Source organism: Nelumbo lutea, chromosome 4, assembly GCF_056320005.1.
Source record: "Nelumbo lutea isolate HS-2025 chromosome 4, American lotus-T2T, whole genome shotgun sequence".
Classification (NCBI taxonomy): Eukaryota; Viridiplantae; Streptophyta; class Magnoliopsida; order Proteales; family Nelumbonaceae; genus Nelumbo; species Nelumbo lutea.
Window position 1 is genome coordinate 8350247 of NC_142687.1, and position 24483 is coordinate 8374729.

The following is a 24483-nucleotide window of genomic DNA, read 5'->3' on the forward strand; positions in this document are numbered from 1 at the left end:
TCTAAGACTATCCTCTTTCAGCCAGTTTACCACCACTTCAAAATCTCCTTCTATGATCAGCTTGTTAATATGCATATCCTTGATTCTTTGTACCCCTTAAAGAGCTGCAAGAATCTCAGCTCTCAAAGAATCTCCCACCCCAACTGGTCCAGAATACATAGCTAATCCCTTGTTCATTTCTTATTACTCTTATTCCGGATGGCCCCAGATTGCCCAAGCTGCTGCCATCAAAGTTCAGTTTAACAAAGTCATGGGGTGGGGGGATCCAACAAACATTTGAGGCCTTCCTCATTGGAACAAGTTCTGCTATCTCCTCCCACTTTCTTTGCAGCTCATCAACTAAGAATTATGCAAACAGAGCCAAGGTTTTCAACCAGTGTATAACTCTAATGTGGATGACCTCCATCATTGCTTCCAAACTTCTCTCCTTATCTGTAAATATTCATGAATTTCTCTCCTACCAAATAGTCCAACAAACTACAGCCCTCATACGCCTCCACATAGAGTTGGCCCTTTTTGTTGGCCGAAACGACATAAATGTGAATAGGCTTTGCACATTTGAAGGGGGGGTCCACTTGCACCCAAACATAGTACACCCCTCCCAAATGATGTTAGTGAACCGACAGGAGATTAGTAAGTGATATCCAAACTCACCATTAGCTTTACAGAGGACACACCAGTGAGGACAAAAACAACTATTGGGTCTTTTTCTTTGAAGTAAATCTGCTATGTTAACTCTTTCCAAAAAGGCTTACCAACAGAAACTCCCAACCTTAGGAGGTATAGGATGACACTACACCTCTTTAACAGGGAAAGACAAGTCAGAAGAAGAAGAATGTGTGAGAGCACGGAAGAAAGAGGCACAAGTGAAAGAACTAGAAGGGGCGAGAGTCCAAATTCCACTATCTGCCTTTGTTGGCTCTAGGAACACCCCTTCAAGAATGGATAACAGTGATGAGATACCATCAAGCTCTATGTCCCTGATATCTCTTTGTAGGCCCAAGTTCTAGCCGACCCCAGAAATAGAATTAAAAGGAACAATGAATGAAGACACCGGTTCATTTTTAAAAGTGGAAAGGGCAAAAAGGCTTGGGAATTGGTCTTTTAGGGTGGAGTCCCCAATCCAAACATGTTCCAAAAAATTAATGAGATTGCTTGATCCATGGAGAAAACAAAGGTAGAATAGCTTGAATAGCTTTCCAAGGAGATGCTCTTGTACTCCTTGCCAGAATCCTAGAGTCCCATTCATTTGCTGCAACCCCATGAATACTTCCCACTATCTTCACCCAAAGTTTGTCCTTCTCCAATGAGAACCTCCAAAGCCATTTCCCTATAAGAGCCAAGTTCCTATTCCTTATGTTCCCGATACCCAAACCTCCCTCCCTCTTACTCCTATAAGCCATCTCCCACCCCACCCTATGGTCCTTCTTCTCCTCCCCCGGCTCCCAGTGAAAGTCTCTCATTAGTTTTTCTAATCTACTAGCCACCTTTGTCGGAATCTTGGAGATTGACAAAAAGTAAACAGGAAGGTTAGCTAAAGTAGACCTAATTAGAGTGGTTCTCCCTCCAAGAGAAATAATTTTTCTTCCAAGTTGCTAAATTCTTTTCAAACCTCTCCACAACTGGAACCCAAAACTCACCTTTCTAAGGGTTATCACCCAATGGCAAATCGAGGTAATTAAGGGGCCAATTTGCTATTGCACATTCTAAGATGTCTGCAGCCTCAGAGATCTCCCCCTCGCCCATTTTTACCCCAACTATACAACGCTTCTCAAAATTCACCTTAAGGTTTGACATTTGCTCAAAAAGTCGTATAGTAAGCTTCAAATTTCTAATCCTGTTAAGGTCCTCTGCTTCACAAAAGAGTTTGGTGTCATCTGCAAATTGCAAATGTGTGAGTGACACAAGCTCCCTCCCAACTCTCCAACCTCTGATTAAGCCCTTGGAATCTGCTCTATAAATTAGTCTCCCCAGAACTTCAGCTACCAAAGTAAATAGAAAGGGGGAGAGGGGGTCTCCTTGCTTAATCCCTCTCAAGGCTGGGAAGAAATCGACCACCGTCCCATTTACCAGTATGGAGTAATGGCAGTTCCTGATACAACCCAAGACCTATCTGCACCAATTATCCCCAAAACCAAAATTGGTCATCACCTCCATCAAGAAAGGCCAATCCACCAAATCCAATTTACAAATCACCCCTTTTTTCTTGGATCTCTTAAACTCCTCCAAGCTCTCATTTTCTATCAGAATATGATCTGTTATCTGTCTCCCCTTCACAAAAGCTCCTTGATTATCTGCTATAATTGGTTGGAGCACTTTCCTTATTTTGATGGACAGCACCTCGGTGATAATCTTTTAAAGGCTACTAGGCTGATCGGCCTAAAATCCTTTGGGTGACATGCATTCCTCTTCTTAGGAACCTGTGCAATAAAAGTGGAGTTCATCCCTGGGTTGATCACCCCTCTAGAGTGGAATTCATCAAACACAGTCCACAGATCTTCCTTTAATATCTCTCAACAATCTTGATAAAAAGCCATTATAAAACCATTTGGGCCTGGTGCCTTTTATCTATCCATAGAGAACATTGCCTCCCTTATCTCTTCCACTTCAAATTTCCTTTCCAACCAATCCCTATCTTCTATTTGCAAAGTTGGCCATTCCATACCTTCAATCCACACCCTACTATTTAGGGGTTTTCTAAAGATAGACCTAATGTGATTTGCAAAAGCCCCTGCTATTTCTCTTTGGGTGGATTTTGTAACCCCTTCAATCTCCAAACTTGATACAAAATTCCTTCTTCTTCTTCCACTTGCCACCGCATGAAAAAATTTGGTATTCCTATCCCCCTCCTTCAGCCATTTACACCTTGATTTTTGTCTCCAACTTATTTCCTCCTGAAGAAGATAATCCTCTAATTGTTTACGCAATTTCCATCTTAGCTCCTTATCTTCTTCTGTAAGTCAACCCCTTTCTTCCTTGCCATCCAGGTCCTCAATTTGTGCAGTCACTATTTGCTTTCTTTCCTCTAATCTCCCAAACTCTAACTGATTCCACTCCTTGATTTTGCCTTTCAAATACTGGAGCTTCTTATGAAACCTCATTCCACTCCATTTCACTGTTGGATTGCTTTCTAGCCACCACTCTTTGACTTTCTTTATGAACCACGGGTGTCCTAGCCACATGTTTTCAAACCTAAAGGGAGCAGGACCAGCACTTCTCACTTCCTCCCTTCAAATTACAATAGGCCAATGGTCAGAAGTCAACATTGGATATGCTCTAGAGTTTAGATTCCCCCAATGTTCTTCCCATTCATTTGAGAATAGAAATCCATCCAACTTAGAGCAAATCGGGTTCACTTGGAGATTGGACCAAGTAAAACAGCTGTGTGATGGTGGGATCTCTTTAAGCTCGTAAACATCCACAAAATGATTGAATTTCCTCATACTCAAGGTCGATCTTTGCTTCAGACTGTTTGTCTTTTTCAGGAATCTTATAACATTAAATTCACCTCCAAGACACCAAGGCCCTTCCCATAGTCCCCTTATATTCGCCAGTTCTTCCCACAACTTCCTTCTCTCTCTATAATCATTTGGACCATATACATTGGTAAGCACCCATTCAAACCCATCCTCCACTTGTTTAAACTTCAAGGAAATTGAAAATTGGCCTATTAACTCTTTCTGACCTATGAGTACTTCATTCTTCCACATTGTGACAACACCCCCCACAAACCCCCAAGAAGGCAGAGCCGCCCAGCTAATCCCCCTGCCACTCCTTGCCCACCTAATGTCAAAATCTGCTCTCTTGGTCTCCTGCAAAAGTACCACATCTGGGTCTGTTTTCTTGATGGCCTCTTTTATTACTTCTCTCTTCCTAGCACTTCCCAAACCTCTGATATTCCGGCTTAAGATCCTCATCTAACTATCTTCTTACCCCTTAGACCCTCCTGCCCTCAGGTATTCCTCTTCCTTCTTTCTCCTTTGACCTTCAAATCTCTATCTCCTCCCACCTCCTTTAGCAGCCTTTCAGCCTCACTCACTCTTCTCCTTTTAGATTTTGCTTCTTCTTTCTTTGTTTTCAAAAATACTTTGAGAGCATTTGGATCTTTCAATTTGCACCCCAATTTCTGTACAAAACCCGCCACAGAATCCTCACTAATTACACCTCTTACATGACTTTCTACTTCCCTCCCCTGTTTTTGTCTCCCTCCTTCTATCTCTTTCCTCCTCAGAACCCTCTACTCTAACTCCCTCTAACCCTTCCTTTTGACTGTTTTCCACCACTGCTTCATTTAACAGACACTCTAGGATTTCCAGGATTCTTTTCTTTTTTTCTATTTCTCCTTCATTCCCTACTTCTCTCCCGACCCTCCTTGTCGCTTCTATTTTCTCTCACCCCATCCCCTCCTTCAAGGGCTGCAGCCTCTGGGTTGGGATCTGTATTTGGCACAGAAGTCAAAGAGCAACAGTTAGTATCACAAAATGAAAGGACACGGTTACCTGGGTTGTGGTGGGGAAGACTGGGAGTGCTGGAGTTGGATACAGAAACAGTCTGGCCCTGACAAGGAATGTCGGTTCCATCTGGTTGCAAGGCTCGGTTCTGATTAGTTAACCTTTCTGTCACCTCTGTTAAATAGAGATCACATCTCTTACCCACCTGCTCATGCCTCCCCACTGAGCCTTTATGATTTCGTTGTGTATTTGCATGCCTTTCTTTTCTTCTTTTTTTTTTCCCATTATTACTATGTCTTTCATATTCTAAATAAATCTAAAGCAGCCCTTTGCCCTCTGAAGTCTATATATTGCTTCTAGAAATGCGGCAGCTGTAGTCCTGGTTTTGTGGAAATCCTTGATATAATGCTTCTAAAATTCTTTTGTGGTTTTCTTTGCTAAAAAATGCTTCAAGTTGGTTGAGAATCCAGTCCTCAAGTGTATGTGTGTTTCTTTTGAAATGAGAAACTATCATAGATAAAGTCCTTTTAATAAATTTGTGGTTGTCAAGTCAATGTAGTGGATAATTTGCATGATTTTAACAGCTGTTTCTTGAGCAACTTGTTATATTTCTTTTCTTTGGCACTGATATGAATCCTGCAAAATGCTTTTTCATGATGTGAATTATTCCACTGTTTTCATTTATTGCTTCCATATGCTTTTAACTGTATGTGAAAAAATAATATTCTATGAATGATAGTTATGAGAAACTGTTATGTTTCAATTTGACATGGTTAGCTATGCAACTAGCTTACTGCCTGTGCTTTTTTTTTTTTTTTTTGCAGATATGTAATGCTGTGGCTGTGGCTAAAATTATGAATGCCACCCTTATTTTGCCATTGCTAAAGCAGGACCAGATCTGGAAAGATCAAACGTGAGATGTCATGACTGCTCTTTGTTATGTTCCTAACTGCAGCTCCTAAATTAATGAATGTAGTATACAGGATACTGCATGGATACTTTTAGAAATTTTTTTGAAGGTCATGGATACTTCTAGATGTATTCCATAGCATTAACACTTTTAATTTGTGTAAAATGGTATGTTTTAACAAATCATTATATAAAAAATCTGCATATGTTATAAATTCATTTAACTTGGCAAGTAATTTTTTTTGATAGATTAAACTGGCAAGTAATAAGTCTTGAGAAATGACATTAGCTTTAAAAAACTAGATATAAGCATATTACGTGGGATACCAATATCCTTACCCTTATCCCCATCCAAACTTCACCTCAAACTGGTGGTGTCAACATTAGTTGTCTACAAGAAACTCATGACGAGCATGTGTCATAGATTTAGTGAAGAGATCAGCAAGTTGAAGTTCCAAGGAGAAATGCAGAAGGGTGTTAGTGCCTGTAAGAAGCTGATTGGGGATGAAGTTACAATCAACTTTAATGTGTTTGGCGCATTCATGAAAAACAGGATTGGAGGCAATATGAATAGCACTCATGTTGTCTACATAAAGTGGAGGGTGAGAAGAAGATGAAGTTATTGAAGAAGGCACATTAGTCAAATAATCTCGCTACATGTAGCAGACATGGCACAATATTCAGCCTTTGCAGATGATTTGGAGACTGCAGGTTGTTTCTTACACTTCCATGAAATTAGAGAATTGTCTAGAAAGATACATCAACCAGTTGTGGAGCAATATGTATCAGTGCAGCTAGCCCTATCAACATCTGAGTATGCACAAAGATGAATTGTTAAGATGGAAAAAATAAGCATTACTCTGATGTTTCATGTGGATACCAAATAATCTGACGAATAGTTGTGAGATGTGGATGACGAGGAGAAGAGGCCAACTGACTAACGACTTGAGCAACATGAACAATGTTGGTACAAATCATGGTGAGATAAATAAGACTTCTAACAAGATGTTTATGAGGAAGGATCTTGTAGAGGTTCTCCATCATCATGAGAAAGTTTGGCGTTGAGTTCCATGGGGGCGTCAACTTGCTTGGAGTCCATGATATGAACAAGTTGAATGAGATCCATTGTATACTTCCGTTGATTGCCTAAATGACCATGGGAGGAAGAGTGTGCCTTCAAGTAAATCATGGACCCAGTGTCTTTCCTTTTGAAGGATTGCTATAATAGTACTTTAAGCTGTTGAATACCTTCAACATCATCCCCTGTGATGAGAATACCATCCACATAGACAAGCAAAGGGATTGAGGCCTCGGGAGCAGTGAGGAGTCATAGCTCCACAAGTACATGACAAAATTCTCAAACCAAGAATGAAGAGCCTGTTTTAAATCATAAAGTGATTTCTTCATATGACACACAAGGTGTTGATGTGTATAATACCTATGAGGAGGTTTCATGTAAACAGTTTCCTTTAGAGTACCATGAATGAAATCATCTTTTTTGACAAGTGCCAGGAAGGAAAGCATCTTTTTTGAAAGGTGCTATGAAGGAAAGCATCTTTTTTGACAAGTGCCATGAAGGAAAGCATTGGCGACATCCATTTGAAACAAAGCCATAGAGCAGATAAAGCAAGAATGAGATGGACAATGGTCATCTTCACAACTGGAGCAATGGTCTCTTCATAATCTATCCCAGATTCTTGAGTGTAACCTTGAACCACCAAGTGAGCTTTGCATGTATCAATACTTCCGTATAACTTGAGTTTGGCAGAGAATACCCATCTGCTACCAATAGCAGTAGTATTGGAGGGAAAGGGACCATTATCCCAACTATCATTTTCAATTGGAGCAAGCATCTCATAATCCATAGCCTTTATGGATATGGTTTCTTGGTGCTAGCTACTGCTGGTAGCTGGCTGATTTTCTATTGTATATAGCATTTTTTCATATTTAATGAAAGTTTCTCGCTACCCATAAAAAAAGGGCTTGCAGAATCACATAGCTTGGAATAACCCAGAAAATTTCAGGTGTCAAAATAGGGCAAAAGGAGATGCTAACAACCCCACTTAACAAAGCACAATCCCTTGTTGCATTCAATGGTCCAAAAGGTTACAAAAAATGGTAAGGAATCTAAGTTCCCTTTTCCAAACACCATCAAACAAGTGAGATACATGAGAGAGATCAGAACTTCTGTTTGTGTATTTTCTGTTTTTAGCAGATCTGTAGATCTGATGTTTTACCCCAAAAGTGAGATCAGAAATTTCAGAAAAAATGTCTAATAATCCTTTAAAAATACCTTTTATCAAAACCTAAACTGGAACTTGGATTCAAACACAACTTTAATCCTCTCTCAACAGTACCTGGTCCAGTGATTTAAAAGGTGCGCCTGAGGTGCGCCTAGGCGCATTTTGGGGTATGCGCCTCGCCCAGGTCCTAGGCGCACCTCTTTCAAAAGGTGCGCACCTAGGCGTGCACCCGATGCGCCTTGCGCCTTTTTAAAATTTTGCACTTTTTGCTGTTTTTTGAGTCTAACGGCTGGGCCCGACCACACCCCTCAAGGCAAGCCCGAACAAGTCTATGTTAGGGTCTGAAATTCTTATTTATCACATAAAAAATAATGACTTTACAACTTTCATTGCCTTTTAAGAAGATATTTTATTGCAATAAATGAATGAACAACATAAACAAATAGGGGGTTCTCGAAGCTTCGGTGAGCGAGCGAACCTAACATAGAATTGTTCAGGCTTGCCTCGAGGGGCGTGCTACAAAGGTGACTCGTAGAATCAAGAATGCAATTTTTAGATCACATTAACTACTTGAAGCAATGCACTTGAGGAAAAAAAGAGATTACGGGTTTTACATGCTTGAAAATGCTTTATATGTTTGCTTTTATTTTTAAATTTTCATTTGAATACACTTTACATGTTATGCTTATGCATTTTAATTTTAGATAATAGGTTTATTAAATCATTTATTTTAAAATTTAAGTTTATATTTTTATTAACATTATGTTTAATATTTTTGCATTTTTTTGGAATTTTCTGACTTGTTTTTTTTTATTTTTTAGCTTTCTTTTTTTTGTAATTTTGCGCCTTTCTTAAAAAGCGCGTGCCTCGCCTTGCACCTTGTGCCTCAGGTGCAAATAGGCCTTTGCGCTTTTTTTGCGCCTGTGCTTTTAAAACACTGACCTGGTCCTTACAGTCCTTGCAATGCTAGCTGCTAGTTTATACTGAGAAAACCCTATTCTCAGTATAATCTAGAACCCTATTCCTGCTGCACATAGATCGAACCATATTCTCTCATAGGATGCATGCAAATAATCTAGAACCAACCAGACTCTGAGACCATATCAACATATCAACGTATATAGGGTTTCAGTAAGAAATGAAGAAAGGAGGTGTATTCGATGAATACCACACACCTCCAAAAAGGGTTGTATTATTAGAAGGGCAAAACATGTATACATACAAAACTGCCCCTGAATCTGATTAAGTCAAATACATATAGAAGCCAATATGTACAGGGAAATATCAATACATGAAGATAAAATAAAATGTTATTTACAATATTGTCCGCACAAATAAATGTTTTTAGTTAATTATCAAAAAAATAAGGGTAAATTTCTGAAACCTCCCCTGAACTTTCTGACAGTTGCAAGCAGACCCCCTCTGGTAGAACCGTAGAATCTTCTAAAAAGAGGCATAAAAATGTCTAAAATACCCATGCAGTTGCTTTTGACAAAAATGTTTATTTTCCAAATTTTCTATTCATATGAATCACTACCCCAAACCCTTCCAATCTCTTTTCTGGAATTGATTTATTTTTCAAATTTGCCCATCATATCAATCACTCAAAGGGATGCAACTTTAAATTCTCTTTGTTTTTATTGCTCATAAAGTTTGTATTATTTTTTTGGTAAAAACCAGCTTCAATAGTAACTGAATGGATATTTTGCGCATTTTCATGCCCTTTTTAGAAGATTCTATCAGAAGGGGTCTAATTGCAACTGTATCAGAAAATTCAGGGAGGTGATTGCAATAACTAAACTTCAGGGTAGGTTTCAGCAATTTACCCAAAAAATAAATTTATTTTGTTGCAATATCAGGAGGGCCCATTGGTGCTTTTTTTTTTTTTTTTATGGATAGGTAACGGTAACTTTCATTAGATAAAACCATAAGAAACAACTGTCACCTTCCAAAGTAAAAGGTGACCCCTGAATTGTTGGTTCGGCTGTTATGAGTGTTTAAGTTGGTCTTATTTGTGTCTTATGTTCTTAGTTATTGGGCCTAAATCTGTTTAATGTTTTAATTGTTTATTTGTCTAGGTGTCCCATCACTAATCAGGGGCATTCTAGTCCGTTCATGTAATATTATTTTATAGTAGTAGAAGATCAAGACTGTAATCAGTCTTGAATCCTAATAGGCTTTAGGTTTACAAAACAGAAGAAAAGTGAGAGAAAAGAGAGAGAATAGAAGAGAAACAAGAGAACACAAGTGGTTGAAAGGAGGGACAAATTCTAACAGATCTGCCGCTGCCACTTTCTTATTATTTATAGGTTATGTTTAGTACATAATGGAAAGGACACATCTGCCCTTAGTACTTACATAATAAATAAAGTAAATAAAAGCTGAAATAAATAACAACTGAATTGACAAACTGACTCAAATTGACACTACTATAACTGGAACAAATAACTACACATACTGTTCTATGAACACGGTGGGGACCACTGCAGTGGGGCCCACATCAGTGTTCTCTACACTCCCCCTCAAGTTGGGAGTAGATATCTATCATTCCCAACTTGGATAAGTCCGTCTTTAACTTCTTCCTTAGTACAACCTTGGTGAGGATATCCGCGAGCTGCATATTAGATGTGATGTACGGAAGACACACTTTTTGTGATGTGACCCTTTCTCGCACAAAATGTCTATCAACTTCGATATGTTTAGTTCTGTCATGCTGCACTGGGTTGTGGGCTATATTAATAGCTGTCTGATTATCACAATACAACATTAAGGGCTTTTCATAGTCAATACCCAACTTTTCAAGTAGTGACCTCAGCCACAAGATTTTAGCCACTCTATTAGCCATTGACCTGTATTCCGCTTCAGCACTGGAGTGGGAAACAACACTCTGCTTCTTACTCTTCCAAGAGACAAGGTTACCTCCCACAAGGGCACAATATCCAGAGGTAGACCTTCTGTCATCAACACTCCCAGCCCAATCGGCATCTGTATAGACTTCCACCCTCATGTGATTATTGTTCTTGAGCAGTATACCTCGACCCGAGCATCTCTTCAAGTATGCTAATATTTTCTCTACCGCAAGAAGATGAGAGGTTCTAGGGGAATGCATGTACTGGCTAACAACACTAACTGCATAGCTGATATCCGGTCGAGTGAGACAGAGATATAGGAGCTTTCCAACCAACCGTTGGAACATAACTTTGTCTTCAAGAGGCTCCCCGCCCTCTGCACTAATCTTGTGATTTTGTTCGATGGGTGTATTAGTCGGCTTAACACCCAACTTTCTAGTTTCCGCCAACATATCTAGAACATATTTTCTCTGAGAGATAAAAATCCCCTGCTTGGATCTAGCAACCTCAATACCCAAAAAGTACCGTAGTGCACCAAGATCTTTCACCTCAAACTCTTGATGAATGAGCCATTTGAGGGACTCAATCTTATGACTGTCATTTCCTGTCACCACAATATCATCAACATATACTGCAAGTAGTGTCAGAGAGGACTCCACCCTCTTGATGAATAGTGTATGATCTGACTGGGCCTGTACATAACCAAACTTTCCAAGGGCTAATCTGAACCTATCAAACTAAGCTCTAGGTGACTGTTTCAAACCGTACAATGCCTTGTTCAGTCGGAAAACCTTCTTACCCGTCTCTGTATCATAGAATCCAGGAGGCAACTACATGTAAACCTCTTCCTGTAAGTCTCCATTCAGAAAGGCATTTTTAACATCCATCTGAAACAAGGGCCAATAATGATTTGCTGCAAGGGATAACAGAACTCGGATGGTGGTCATCTTGGCTACTGGGGCAAAGGTCTCCAAGTAGTCTATACCATAAGTCTGAGTGAACCCCTTTTCCACCAGCCGGGCTTTGTACCTTTCAATAGAGCCATCAACATTATGTTTCACAGTGAACACCCATCTACATCCCACCGGTTTCTTTCCTTTTGGTGGGTCAACCAGTGCCCAAGTATTATTCTTCAACATGGCATCCATTTCGACTTGCATTGCATCTTTCCATTCTGGAACTGATAAGGCTTCTTGCATTGTTCTTGGAATAGGGACATCGGCAATGGAAGTGAGATAGGACCGGTAAGATGGAGACAAACGATCATAGGATTAGATCTGTGAGATGTTGTGAGCTGTAGAAGTAGTGCAATGTCGTTTCCCTTTGCGAATGGCAATAGGGAGATCAAGGTCATCCACAAGAGGGGAAGTGGCAACAGTGAGAGGTATCTCAGCAGGCTCTGTATCTAGAGCCGCAGAAGGAACTGGAGCTGGCCGGGACTGCCAATGACTAGGATCAACCTGCCTGCATCGCCTGTGATAGACTCTCAACTCCGGCTCCCTCTGACCACCCTCACTACTACAACCTTCATTATCCAGTGGAATAGGTAAAGGAACAGCCCCACTCAAAATAGCCCCACTTCCACTCTCACTGCTATCCCCTTGAGGAGAAACCCTAGGATTTTAGGGTGTCTCCTCAAAGAAGGTGACATCCATGGAGACAAACTGTTTCCCTAAAACCGGATCATAGCAGCAATAACCCTTTTGAGTTTGTGCATAACCAAGGAAAATGCATTTGGAGGCCTTAGGTTCAAACTTGGAATGATGAGGCCCGAGAAGCTGAACGAAACAGGTACAACCAAAGGTTTTAAGGGGAACAATGAACAACTCCTCGTCTGGGTATAGAAGGGAAAAGGGGGTTCTCATATCAAGAACCCGAGAAGGAACTCGATTAATGAGATAAACTGCCATGAGGATAGCATCACCCCAGAAGCGAATAGGTACATTGGAGGTAAACATAATGCTTCTAGCCACCTCCAAGATATGCCTATTCTTCCTTTCGGCAACACCGTTCTGCTGTGGTGTATAAGGGCAAGTGCTCTGGTGAATAACTCCATGGCTAAAAAGGTAGGAGGTCAATGGCTGAGCAAAGTATTCCTTTGCATTATTAGATCTAGGGCCTTTGATTTTGGTCCCAAACTGAGTGAGAACCATCTGATGGAAGTTTTGGGTCAGAGCAGGAACCTCATCCCGAGAACTTATAAGATAGACCCAAGAAAAACGGGTATGGTCATCAACAAACATTAGAAAATATCTCTACCCACCCATAGAAGAGATATGATATGGCCCCCAAACATCAGTATGCACAATATCAAAAGAGGAATTACTCCTTTTATTACTTAAAGAATAAGAGGTTCTACAATGTTTGGCAAACTCACAACTCTCACACCTCAATTTTGATAACTCAACAGACTCAAATAAAGCAGGAAACAAACTCTTCAAAGACTTAAAAGACAAATGACCTAATCGGTTATGCCAAAGCATAACCGAACTCACAGACTGGGAAACAAAAGACTTCTTATCCACCGACTCCGCTCGACGAGAACTCTCTCCAAGTAGATAGATCTTGTTCGTCTCACGGCCAGTCCCAATCACCTTCCTCGTCTCCAAATCCTAAAAAAGACATCGATCATGGAAAAAGGTTACTAAACAGTTCATGTGTTTGGTAATACTACTAACTAAAAGCAGGTTAGTATCAAGCTTAGGAACATTCAAGACAGAAGATAAAGAGATAGTATCCGATAGTTTGATGCCCCCTTTGCCCGAAATGGGAACAAGAGAGCCATCAACAATGGATACTCTATCTCGGCCAGAGGACAAGTGATAAGAAGTGAACAAAGATGGCAAGCGAGTCATATGGTCAGATGCACCTGAATCTATTACCCAGCAGTGGTTAGTGTTACCTGGAGCTTAAGCATGGTAAGCTGAGGCTCGAGTACCTGAATGTGCAAATGCATATGTGGCAGGAGCTGATGGTGACTGAGATGGCTGAGCTGAACTCCCAACTTTCTTTTCCAACTGTATGAAGGCAGCCTGAACAGCAGCTAAAGTATCTAGGGATGTGCTTGATGAGGATGCTGAATCAGTGTTCACGGCCACATGAGCATTACCCTTCTTATTTCTTAGTTTTGCTGGGACTAAGTGAGGATGTAGCTTCCAACAAGTATCTTTTGTGTGCTTGGGTTTCTTGCAATGTTCACATACCAGATCCCGTTTATCTTCCTTCTTCCAGTCCCTTTCTGAGTCACCCCCTGGCTTAGGTTTAATAGCTGTCAAGGTTGGGAAAGAGGGCTGAGGCTGCATCATGACTTTCCTCCTGGTCTCTTCTCTATGCACCAGGGAGTATGCTTGAGAAAGGGTAACACTATCTCTTGTCGCACAATGTCATATTCTGAATTCAAACTAGCCAGAAACTTAAATACCCTATTCGTCTCGACTTGCTTTCTGTGAGTCTGTGCATCTTTGGGACTCTCCCACTCAAGGGTCTCTAGATGGTCAATCTCATGCCACAAGGATTTCAAGGTAGAGAAGTAGACAGAAACTGGCTTCTCTCCTTGTTTAAGGCTATTCACCTCACACTTCAGTTCATAGGCTCTGGCAACATTAAGGGGTTGGGAATATGTTTCTTTCACAACATCCCATATCTCTTTGGTTGTCTTTGCCCACAAATAATTTTGGCTAATATGTGGCTGCATAGAATTACACAGCCACGCCATAACCAAATAGTTCTCTTGAACCCACTTGGTGTATGTTGGGTCCTCCTTGGAAGGCTCTTTCACATCTCCCAAGAGGTAACCCAGTTTTCCCCTTCCTCCAATAGCCATAATGGCTGATTGAGCCCACTCCAAATAATTTGACCCATCAAATCTCATAGTTGTAATCTGAAACCCGGTTTCAGATACACTACCATAACTGTGGTTTCCAAAACTACTTTCTCCCTGACCCTTGAACTCCATTTTTGATCAAGATTTAGTGGCTACAAACTGTTAGAGTCACTATACTAGAAAACAGAGTCAAACAAGCAGGTCTGAAAACTGATCCGAAACCAACACAAATTTGATCTGATTTGAAATCCGGTCTGATCCGAAACCTGATCTAAAACCAACCCAAATCTGATCTGAAATCAATCGCCTATCACAGTATAGGCAAGGAATCAACTCAAATATGATCTGAAATCAATCGACATGCACAATACTAGGCAGCCAGTCAATCTGAGAGGCTATTTTTTGAAATCACTACTGTGGGGCCCATTGTTGCGAGAGCAAAATTAGGGTTTCAACTGTGGGTCTGAAATAAGTGCTCAACTGCACTCTCCAAGCAGTCCGCACAAGTGGGACTTGACATAGGGCAATATGAAACCCTAAAAACTAATAACCTCTGAGAGGGAAGGGGTTTAGCCCAACAGTCAAACCCTAGAAACAAACTTAAACACAGTTCGGCAAGTCAAACCCTAGAAACAAACTTGAACACAGTTCGGCCCCTACTTCTAGATAGGTCCAACCTATCTCGACTGATTGCAGTCTCTGAAACTCAATAAAAAAAACTTACTTATGTACTTCGGTTTACCGTCTTCTAAGGTTACCTGAACCCTAACCTTCGCTGCTTCTTCCTGATTACCAACTCTCTACAAGCCGCGACAAGTCTTCAATTGCTGCGAACCTCTCCTAGTAATCTCCAAGATTCAGCCACCGAATCCTTCTTCAAAGCTTCCGGCCCTAGCTAGTCCTCATGTGGTCGGCTGGACTAGACACACATGAGAAGCCCTAGATAGGCTTTGATACCAAGTAGAAGATCAAGACTGTAATCAGTCTTGAATCCTAATAGGTTTTAGGTTTACAAAACAAAAGAAAAGTGAGAGAAAGGAGAGAGAATAGAAGAGAAACAGGAGAACACAAGTGGTTGAAAGGAGGGACAAATTCTAACAAATCTGCCGCCGCCACTTTCTTATTATTTATAGGTTATGTTTAGTACATAATGGAAAGGACACATTTGCCCTTAGTACTTACATGATAAATAAAGTAAATAAAAGCTGAAATAAATAACAACTGAATTAACAAATTGACTCAAACTAACATTACTATAACTGGAACAAATAACCACACATGCTGTCCTACGAACACAGTGGGGCCCACATCAATGTTCTCTACAATAATCATCTATGTAAACTTGTTGGGTCGGCTGAAGAGTTTAAGCCGCCTCTCTCAGATCTTCTTCTCTTCTTCTTCCTCTCCCTCTTCTTCGATTGCTGTAATCCAGCAAACATGGTATCAGAGCAAGGTTCGTTTGTCTGATTACAGCCGTCACCTTTTGGTCATTCTCTTTTTTTTCCTTTCTTTTCCTTTCTCTCTTCTGTCTTGGCCGCTGTGAAGAAACCCTAGGGCTGACCGTGGAGCACAGCAAGGTCTGTATCTAGGGTTTCCCTTGGTTGTAGGGCCCAAGGGGAGTTTGTTCTAGAAATCGATGCCCTACTAGACACCTTACAGTAGGTAGTAGCCATTCGGCTGCTAAGAGAGATCTGTGTGGAACAGATCTAGGTGGAAGGGTTGATTTTGACAGTCCTAGTTCGGTTCATATAGTTGGTCACAGTTTACTACAGCAGAAATCAAAGTCCAGTCCAGTCCAGAAGAGTTCTGCACTGTACAGAAGTGGAGTGTTCTTGGTTTCAGTTCTGTTACAAGGAGTTTTCAGGCCTGCAACAGCTTCGGTAAGTCTGAAACCGTGCTCTTTGCACTGAGTTTTTCAATTGTGATCACTGTAAGAGGAAGGAGATGTCTTCAATATCGGGGGAAGTGTCTTCTAGTGATAATAGACCTGGTGGGAGGTCTCCTAATCTGGAAAATTCAAATCTGCACAGCTTGTAGATCATCAGTGTACTGTTAGATGAATATAATTTCAGAGAATGGTCTGTTTCAACCATGCTCTTCATTACTTCCCGGGATCATACGGGTTATCTAGATGGACAGAAGAAGGAACCTGCAATGGGTAGTGCGGAGTATGCAGTATGGTGTAGGGAAAATGCTACTGTTATGTCCTGGCTGCTTGCTTTGATGACTTCAAGAGTGGCCAGGACTGTTCAACACTTTTTGACTGTTGCTAAGATTTGGGAGAAAGTCTCTAAAACTTATGGACAGAGAAAGAACAATGCCAGAATTTATAGGCTGAACCAAGACATTGCTGCATTGAGACAAGGAGACATGACAGTTGCAACATATTTTGCAACCCTAGAAGGATTATGGGAAGAACTCGATCACCATCTTATTCTTGATTGGGAGAATGCAAAAGACAAGGAGAGGCATGATAAACAAATTGAGGAGGGTAGAGCCTTTAAGTTCTTGGCTGGTTTAGACCCAATGTTTGAGAGCATAAGGTCTCAAATTTTGGGAAGGGATGAACTGCCAGATTTACATCATGTCTATTATCTAGTAAGGAATGAAGGGGTTAGGAGGAAAGAGATGCAAGTTGACACTCAAATATAGCCAACTGACGAGTCTGTTGAACATTCAGCCCTAATTTCTTCAAACCAAAAGGGGAGCAAGCATTCAGACAAGAGGCATCTTAAGTGCTCTCATTGTGGTGGCGAAAGGCATGTAAAAGAGACTTGTTGGGTTCTTTATCCTCATCTGAAACCAGCTGCTTTAAGGAAAGACAGGAAGCCCTAGAAGAATCAAACAACAAGTGGGAATCATGTTACTAGTCACAGTGGTGGTAGCTAGAAGAGCACATCTACAATTGCATTTTCTCCCATGGGACAGACTGCTAATTTCCCCACATCCGAATCCTTGGGTTTCACTGCTGATGAGGTAGAGGTCCTTAGCCGGGCCTTAACCCGTTTAAGGACTAATTCTCTTGCTTCCACCTCTCTTGCCAAATCAGGTATTGTCTTTGCTTATAGTACAACTAGTTCTATTGACTCTACTTCTTGGATTATTGATTCTGGTGCCACTGATCACATGACACACATGTCCTCTTTATTTTCTTCTTATCAATTGATGTTTGGCCAAGATAAGATGAGGGTTGCTGATGGTTCCCTCTCCACCATCTCGGGGAAAGGGGGAGTTAACCTAAGCAAGAACCTCTCTCTTAAATCTGTTCTACATGTTCCCAATCTTACTTCCAATCTCTTATCTGTTTTGAAGCTTACCAAGAATTTAAACTGTAGTGTAACTTTCTTTCCTACTCATTGTGTATTTTAGGACAGATTGACGAAGAGAACGATTGAGAGCGGTCATGAGTGTGGAGGTCTCTACTATTTTGATGCAGACATAAGTTCGGCCTTACAATCATCTACAACCAGTAGTCAGAATAATGAGGAGTCAATAGCTAGGTTACACTTGTGGCATGCTAGGCTAGGTCATTTACCTTTTTCATCATTGCAAGGGTTGTTTCCTAAATTATTTAAGGGTATTTCGAGTCAGAGTTTAGTTTGTGAAGTGTATCAGTTGTCAAAACAATGTAGAACCCTTTATCCAATTTCTAGTAATGAAATTCGAGCTCCTTTTAATTTGGTCCATTCTAATGTTTGGGGCCCTTCACCCCTTGTTTCTATGGATGGCTTTTGTTACTTTATCAGTTTTATTGATCACTATTCACGATGCACATGGATCTACTTGTTAAAAGGACGTGATGAAGTGCCATGGATAACCATGGCATTTTGTAAAATGATTGAGACTCAATTGACAAGAAGATTAAGCAATTCCGTTCAGACAATGCTGCGGAATATTTTGAAAGGTCCTTGAACCTGTTCATGGAAGATGCTGGCATGATACATCAATCATCTTGTGCTAGTACCCCTCAATAGAATGGGGTTGCTGAACGCAAAAATAGACACTTATTGGAGATCGCTCGAGCTTTTTTATTTCAACACAAGGTGCCCAAGCACTACTGGTATCAAGCTGTACTTACTGCATCATTTCTGATAAATCGGATGTCATCCAAGGTGTTGGGTATGAAAACTCCTTTCTCCGTCTTTTGCCCTAATCTTCTAGATTTTCCTCTTCCACCTAGGGTCTTTGGTTGTGTGTGCTTTATACATGTTAAGGATCCTAGGGCTACGAAAGGAATCTTTCTAGGGTACTCTCCTACGCAGAAAGGTTACAAGTGTAATGATCCCATCACCAAGAAGAAGTATGTCACAAAAGATGTGGTATTTTTTAAGTCTCACTCCTATTTTCATTCTTCCCAGAATCCTCTTCAGGGGGAGACTAGTGGGATGGAAGAGGATTCTTCTTTGGATTCTCCTTCCCCCTCCTGTTTTGTGCCTCTTTCTGCCTCAGGCCTTCCATCCTCTCCTCCAGATCCTCCTAGTTGTAGCATCCCGGGTGAACCTAGTGAAGTTCCCATTACTCCTGTTACCACTCTTGATGTTGTAGATGTAACTGGAGACACTAGTAAGCAACAGAAAGATATAAGAATCACCTACAACAGAAGGAAAAAAGACCCTCCAACTCATGGCAGCAATCAATCGGACTCGAATCAATCTGCCTCAGCAAGTTCAGGTAATCCTATCACTCATACTTCTTATTTGGATCTCCCTATCGCTCTTTGTAAGTCTACCCGCTCTTGTACTATCCGACACCCCATTGCTGAATTTGTCTCTTACTCATGTTTATCTCCTCGTTATTATTCCTTTGTGTCTGCTCACTCCTCAGTGCATGTTCCTACTAGGTACTCAGAAGCAGTGTCTGATCCAAGATGAAAAGAGGCTATGAATGAGGAAATGAAAGCCCTAATGAAAGCAAAGACTTGAAAATTAGTGGATCTACTAGAAGGGAAGAGCACTGTAGGATGCAAGTGGGTGTTCATTGTAAAGCATAAGGAGGACGGTTCCATTGAAAGATTCAAGGCCAGACTTGTGGCAAAGGGGTTTACTCAAAAGGAAGGGATTGACTACAAAGAGACCTTTGCTCCAGTTCGCTCAACACAATTTGGGTCTTATTGTCTTTGGTTGCAAATTTCTCATGGGAGCTACATCAGTTGGATGTAAAAAATGCTTTTCTAAATGGTGATCTACGTGAAGAGTCCCCCACACCTATTGGGCCAGAATATAGAGCTAGGATTTTTCCTTCCGTATCTCGAAACACACCCCCTATTTCAGAAGGTCTGGGGTTTCCAATAGAGCTGGCATCAAAGTTCGGTTTGACATGACACTGCAGAGGGGACCAAACTGCTTGTATGGTAGGTGATGAAGTAGAAGATCTTGCTAAAATATTCCAGCCTCTAATCAAATCATCTGTGGAGACATCCTTGAACAAGTCAAGAGTTTTCAGCCAATGTACTGCCTTGATGGTGATCCCTTCAATAACTTCAAGAGCTGATTTTTCTTTCCCTTGGAAAATCCTATTGTTTCTCTCCCCATACTGCCAACAAGATAGCTGCCCTCGTTGTTCTCCACATCAACCTTCCTTTCTTCTTTGGTTGTCGAAAAAAGCTAGGGTCAAATAAATCCGCTACACTTGTGGGAGGATTCCACCTACAATCAAAGAGAGAGGAGAACCAATCCCAAATTAGAGCACTAAAAGGACAAGAAATTAATAGGTGATTCACCGCTTCACCATTCCTCAAACAAAGGCTATAGACATGAGGTGACAAGCACCAATTTGGTCTCTTTCTTTGAAGCACCTCCAAGGTATTGATTTTTTGGAGAATCACTTCCCAACAAAAAGCCCTTACTTTTGGGGGGACCGGAGCGCTCCAAACTTCTTTAATAGGAAAAGGGGAAACCGGGTTAGAAGGAAGGACCAAAGCATTGAAAAACGAAGAACAAGAAAAACTACCTGTAGAAGTTTCTGTCCAAACTCTACTGTTTGGAGAGGAGTGGTCTAGAAAAACTGAACTTAGAAGAGAAAAAATATCAATTGCTGACTCCACTTCTGAGTCCCTCAAACCTCTCCTTAGTCCTAGATCCCAAGAATCCCTAGAAGTACTAAAAGAAGAGATAAATTAAGATTTTTTCAAAGGGAATAAAGGTTTGGGAATCTATCCTTAAGAGGAGATTCCCCAATCCACAAGTCCTCCCAAAAAAGAATTTTATTACCCACACAAACATCATACCTGATGAAAGGATAGAAGAAAGGCAAGATACCAACAATATCTTTCCACGGGGAAAAACGTGAAGCCCTTGGGTCGAGTCCAGCATCCCATCCATTTGTTGCCATTCCATGAATACTTCTTGTCACCCTATGCCATAGACTCTCTTGCTCCTTAGGAAACCTCCATAATATTTGCCCAACAAAGCTACATTTCTTATTCTAATATTTCCGATCCCTAAACCCTCTTTGTCTTTCTTTCTAGACTTCACTTCCCATTTTACCCTATGATCCTTTTTGGTATCTCCAGGCTCCCACAGAAAATCTCATTATTTTTTCAATCTGGTTTGCAATCTTAACAGGCAATTTGAAGGTAGACAAAAAGTACACTGGAAAATTTGCTAGTGTTGACTTAATTAGCGTGATTCTACCCCCGAAAGAAATGTAGTTCCTTTTCCAACCCGCTAGTCTTTTTGAGAATCTTTCCAAGACTGGGTACCAAAAACTAACAGACCTCGGATTTCCTCCCAAATGTAAGTTTAAATAATTAAAAGGGCCATTCACTTACCTCACAACCTAGAGATCTAGCGAATGATGCCCCTTGACCTTTTTGCCTATTAATTCCAGCTACACAGCTTTTATTCCAATTTACTCTCAAGTTGGAGACCTTTTCAAAATTCTCTACCAAGACCTTTAAAATTTCCAACTCCTCCGGATCTCCTTCACAAAAGAGAATCAAGTCATCGGCAAATTGAAGGTGGGTTACAACTATTTCCTCCCTCCCTACTCTCCACCCTCTAATCAAATTTCTAGCATCAACTCTAGTAGTCTGGACACTCAACACATCAACTATCAGGGACAGATACCTTAGAAATGAATATTCAAAATTAAGTTTATGGACAAATACCTTAGAAACAAGAGGTTTTAGAATAAGTTGGATTAAAACAGAATATATGATATCTAAATTAAATAATATGAAGAGTGAAAATCAGGGTATACTTAGGATTAGAGACCAAGGGATAACTCAATGTGACTTTTTCCAGATTCCAATAACTTGGTTTGATAATCCATAACAAGGGAGAGAGGTTTAGGAAGATGTCATCCATGGGATTATAGTAGGGTGGGCAAAATGGAGGAGTGCATCTGGAATCTTATGTGATAGGCGAATGTCACTTAGATTAAAAGGAAAATTCTAGAAAACAGTTGTAATGCTTGCTTTGTTGTATGGAGCAGAGTGTTGGGCAGTCAAGAAACAACATGATCGAAAAATGTGTGGGGCAGAAATGCATATGCTGACTTGCTAAGATGGATGACTGGAAAAACCGGAAAGGATAGGGTGAAAAATGATGCCATTTGAAAGAACCTAGGAGTAGCTCCAATAAGTGATAAAATGAGAGAAAGTAGACTAAGATGGTTTGGTCACATGCAATGAAGACCTTTATCTGTTGCAAGTTAAAGGGGCTAGAAGGGGTAGGGTAGACCAATATTATGATTTGGCCTGCTTTAGAATTCTATCTGTCTGAGATCGGTTAGGTAGAAAGAGGTAGAAAGGTGGAAGAAAGAGAGAAAGAGAGAAGGGGGAATTCTGGTTCGAACTAGAAGTCTCAACATAACCTTCTCCCAGTCGGCCAGACAGAACTTATATTATTAAAAATGATTGAAAAGACATATGTGCCCTTATTTAAGTTAGGAGCACTGGTTCCAACACAACATTACAGATCAACAACATTAATCTAGGTATAAAGATAGGAATACCCCTACGCTAACACTCCTCAATTATATACTCCTAGCTTGTTACATATGTAGTCCACTCTTCCCCGACTCAAGCCTTTTGTAAATAAGTCAGCCCATTGATTTCCTGTATTAACATGTATAGTGTCTAGTTCTCCATTCAGCACCTTCTCCCTCACAAGGTGGCAGTCAACTTCAATGTGCTTGGTTCTTTCATGAAACACCAGATTATAGGAAATATGAACTACAGCCTGATTATCACAATAGAGCTTCATTGAAGTGTTGATGTTGTACCCTACTTCCTGTAGAAGGTTCCTTAGCCACACTAATTCACAAGCGGTGTGCATCATAGCCCTATATTTTGCTTCTTGCCACAACCGTCTGCTTCTTACTTTTCTATGTCACCAGGTTACCTCCCAGGAAAGTGCAATAGCATGTATATCAGACATAGAACCGGCCCAGTCAGCATCAGAATACCCTTCTATTTCAAGTTTTCCGCCACTCTTGTATATCAGATCGCGACTCAGAGCCCCTTTTAGATACCTCACAATTCTCAAAACTGCATTCCAATGAGGAATCAGAGGTTTTTGCATGAACTGGCTTACCACACTAACCGCAAATGAGATGTCTGGTCTAGTAATGGTTAGGTAGTTCAGTTTACCCACAAGTCGTCGGTATCTGCCAGGGTCTTCAAACACTTCACCCATAACACTGCTTAGCTTGGTATTTGTGTCCATGGGTGTTTCAGCTAGTTTGGCACCCAACAAGCCTGTTTCTTCCAGCAAATCAAGCACATATTTTCTCTGGCACAAGTTAATACCATACTTGGATTTTGCTACCTCTATCCCTAAGAAGTGCTTCAACTTACCAAGATCCTTTGTCTGAAAATGATCATGCAGATAATTCTTCAGCCTGTCAATGCCCATGTTATCATTTCCAGTAATAACAATATCATCTACATACACCACCAACAGTATTTTTCCTCCCGGAGAGTCATGACTAAATACAGAATGGTCAACTTTGCACTGTTTCATACCAAACTTCTTTACCACTTCACTGAACCTACCAAACCATGCTCGAGGAGACTGTTTAAGCCCATATATAGCCTTCCTTAGTCTGCACACCTTACCATCCTCCCCCTGAGCAACAAACCCTGGAAGTTGCTCCATGTAAACCTCCTCAAGTAAGTCACCATGCAAAAAGGCATTCTTGATATCAAGCTGATATAGTGCCACTCATACATGGCTGCAAGAGAGATCACAACACAAACTGACCCTATCTTAGCAACCGGTGAGAAGGTCTCTGTGTAGTCATTACCATGGGTTTGGGAGTACCCTTTTGCAATCAATCGCGCTTTCAGGCATTCAACACTACCATCAGGCAGATACTTAATCGTATAAACCCATTTACAACCAACAACTTGCTTCCCAGGGGGAAGAGTAGTGAGGTCCCAAGTATGATTATGATGAAGGGCAGAGAGTTCTTCTTCCATGGCTCGGCACCACCCTGGAGAGGCAAGGGCTTCCTAGACATCCTTAGGGACAACAATTGATGATAACAAGGTGACAAATTGGCGATGCGAAGCGGAAAGGTGAGTAAGTGAAACATAATTAGAAATAGGATGAAGGGTGCAAGTGCGCTTACCTTTCCACAAAGCAATGGGGAGGTCAAGCTCAGATGCTGAGTGCGGGTCTGGTGCCAGATCCGTCGACGGAGATGTAGCCGGAGTAGTAGCTGGTACGCGTGGGCGATGTGTATACACATGACGGATAGGCGGGCGTTCAACAGGTGGTGGCACCAGAGGCAAGGGTTTGGTCACGGCTGGAACCAAGGGAAGAGGGTCGACAACGGGAAGTGGAAGAGGAGGAGGTGATGAGGAGGAAGAAAAATCACTGGACCCCAAAAAGAACGGAGTAGACTCAAAGAAGGTGACATCAACACACACAAAGGACCGCCGAGAACTAGGATGGTAACACCTATACCCTTTCTGGGTCCGAGAATAGCTAAGGAAGATGCACTTAAGAGAGCGGGCATCGAACTTGTCATTCCCGGGACCCAGATTATGGACGAAGCAGACACCCAAATACCCTTGGCGTAAGAGGAAACAGAGACAAAGCGGGAAACAAGACCTGAAACGAAGAATGACCATCAAGGATGGATGCGGGCATCCGATTAATCAAAAAGCACAAGGTAAGCACTGCATCACTCCAAAAGGGTTTTGGAACATGCATGTGATGCATGAGGGATCTTGCTGTTTCTAGGAGATGGTGATTCTT

The 24483-nt window shown here is 41.1% G+C and overlaps 1 protein-coding gene across 1 annotated transcript in view; it reads left to right on the top strand.

The window, feature by feature from the left end:
• Positions 1–24483, top strand: part of LOC148853731 (O-fucosyltransferase family protein) — a 39178-nt gene that overhangs the window by 5362 nt on the left and 9333 nt on the right. The window contains exon 5 of the mRNA XM_088983792.1: positions 5276–5364. Coding sequence (XP_088839918.1) covers positions 5276–5364 — 89 coding nt within the window. The remainder of the gene's footprint in view (positions 1–5275; positions 5365–24483) is intronic.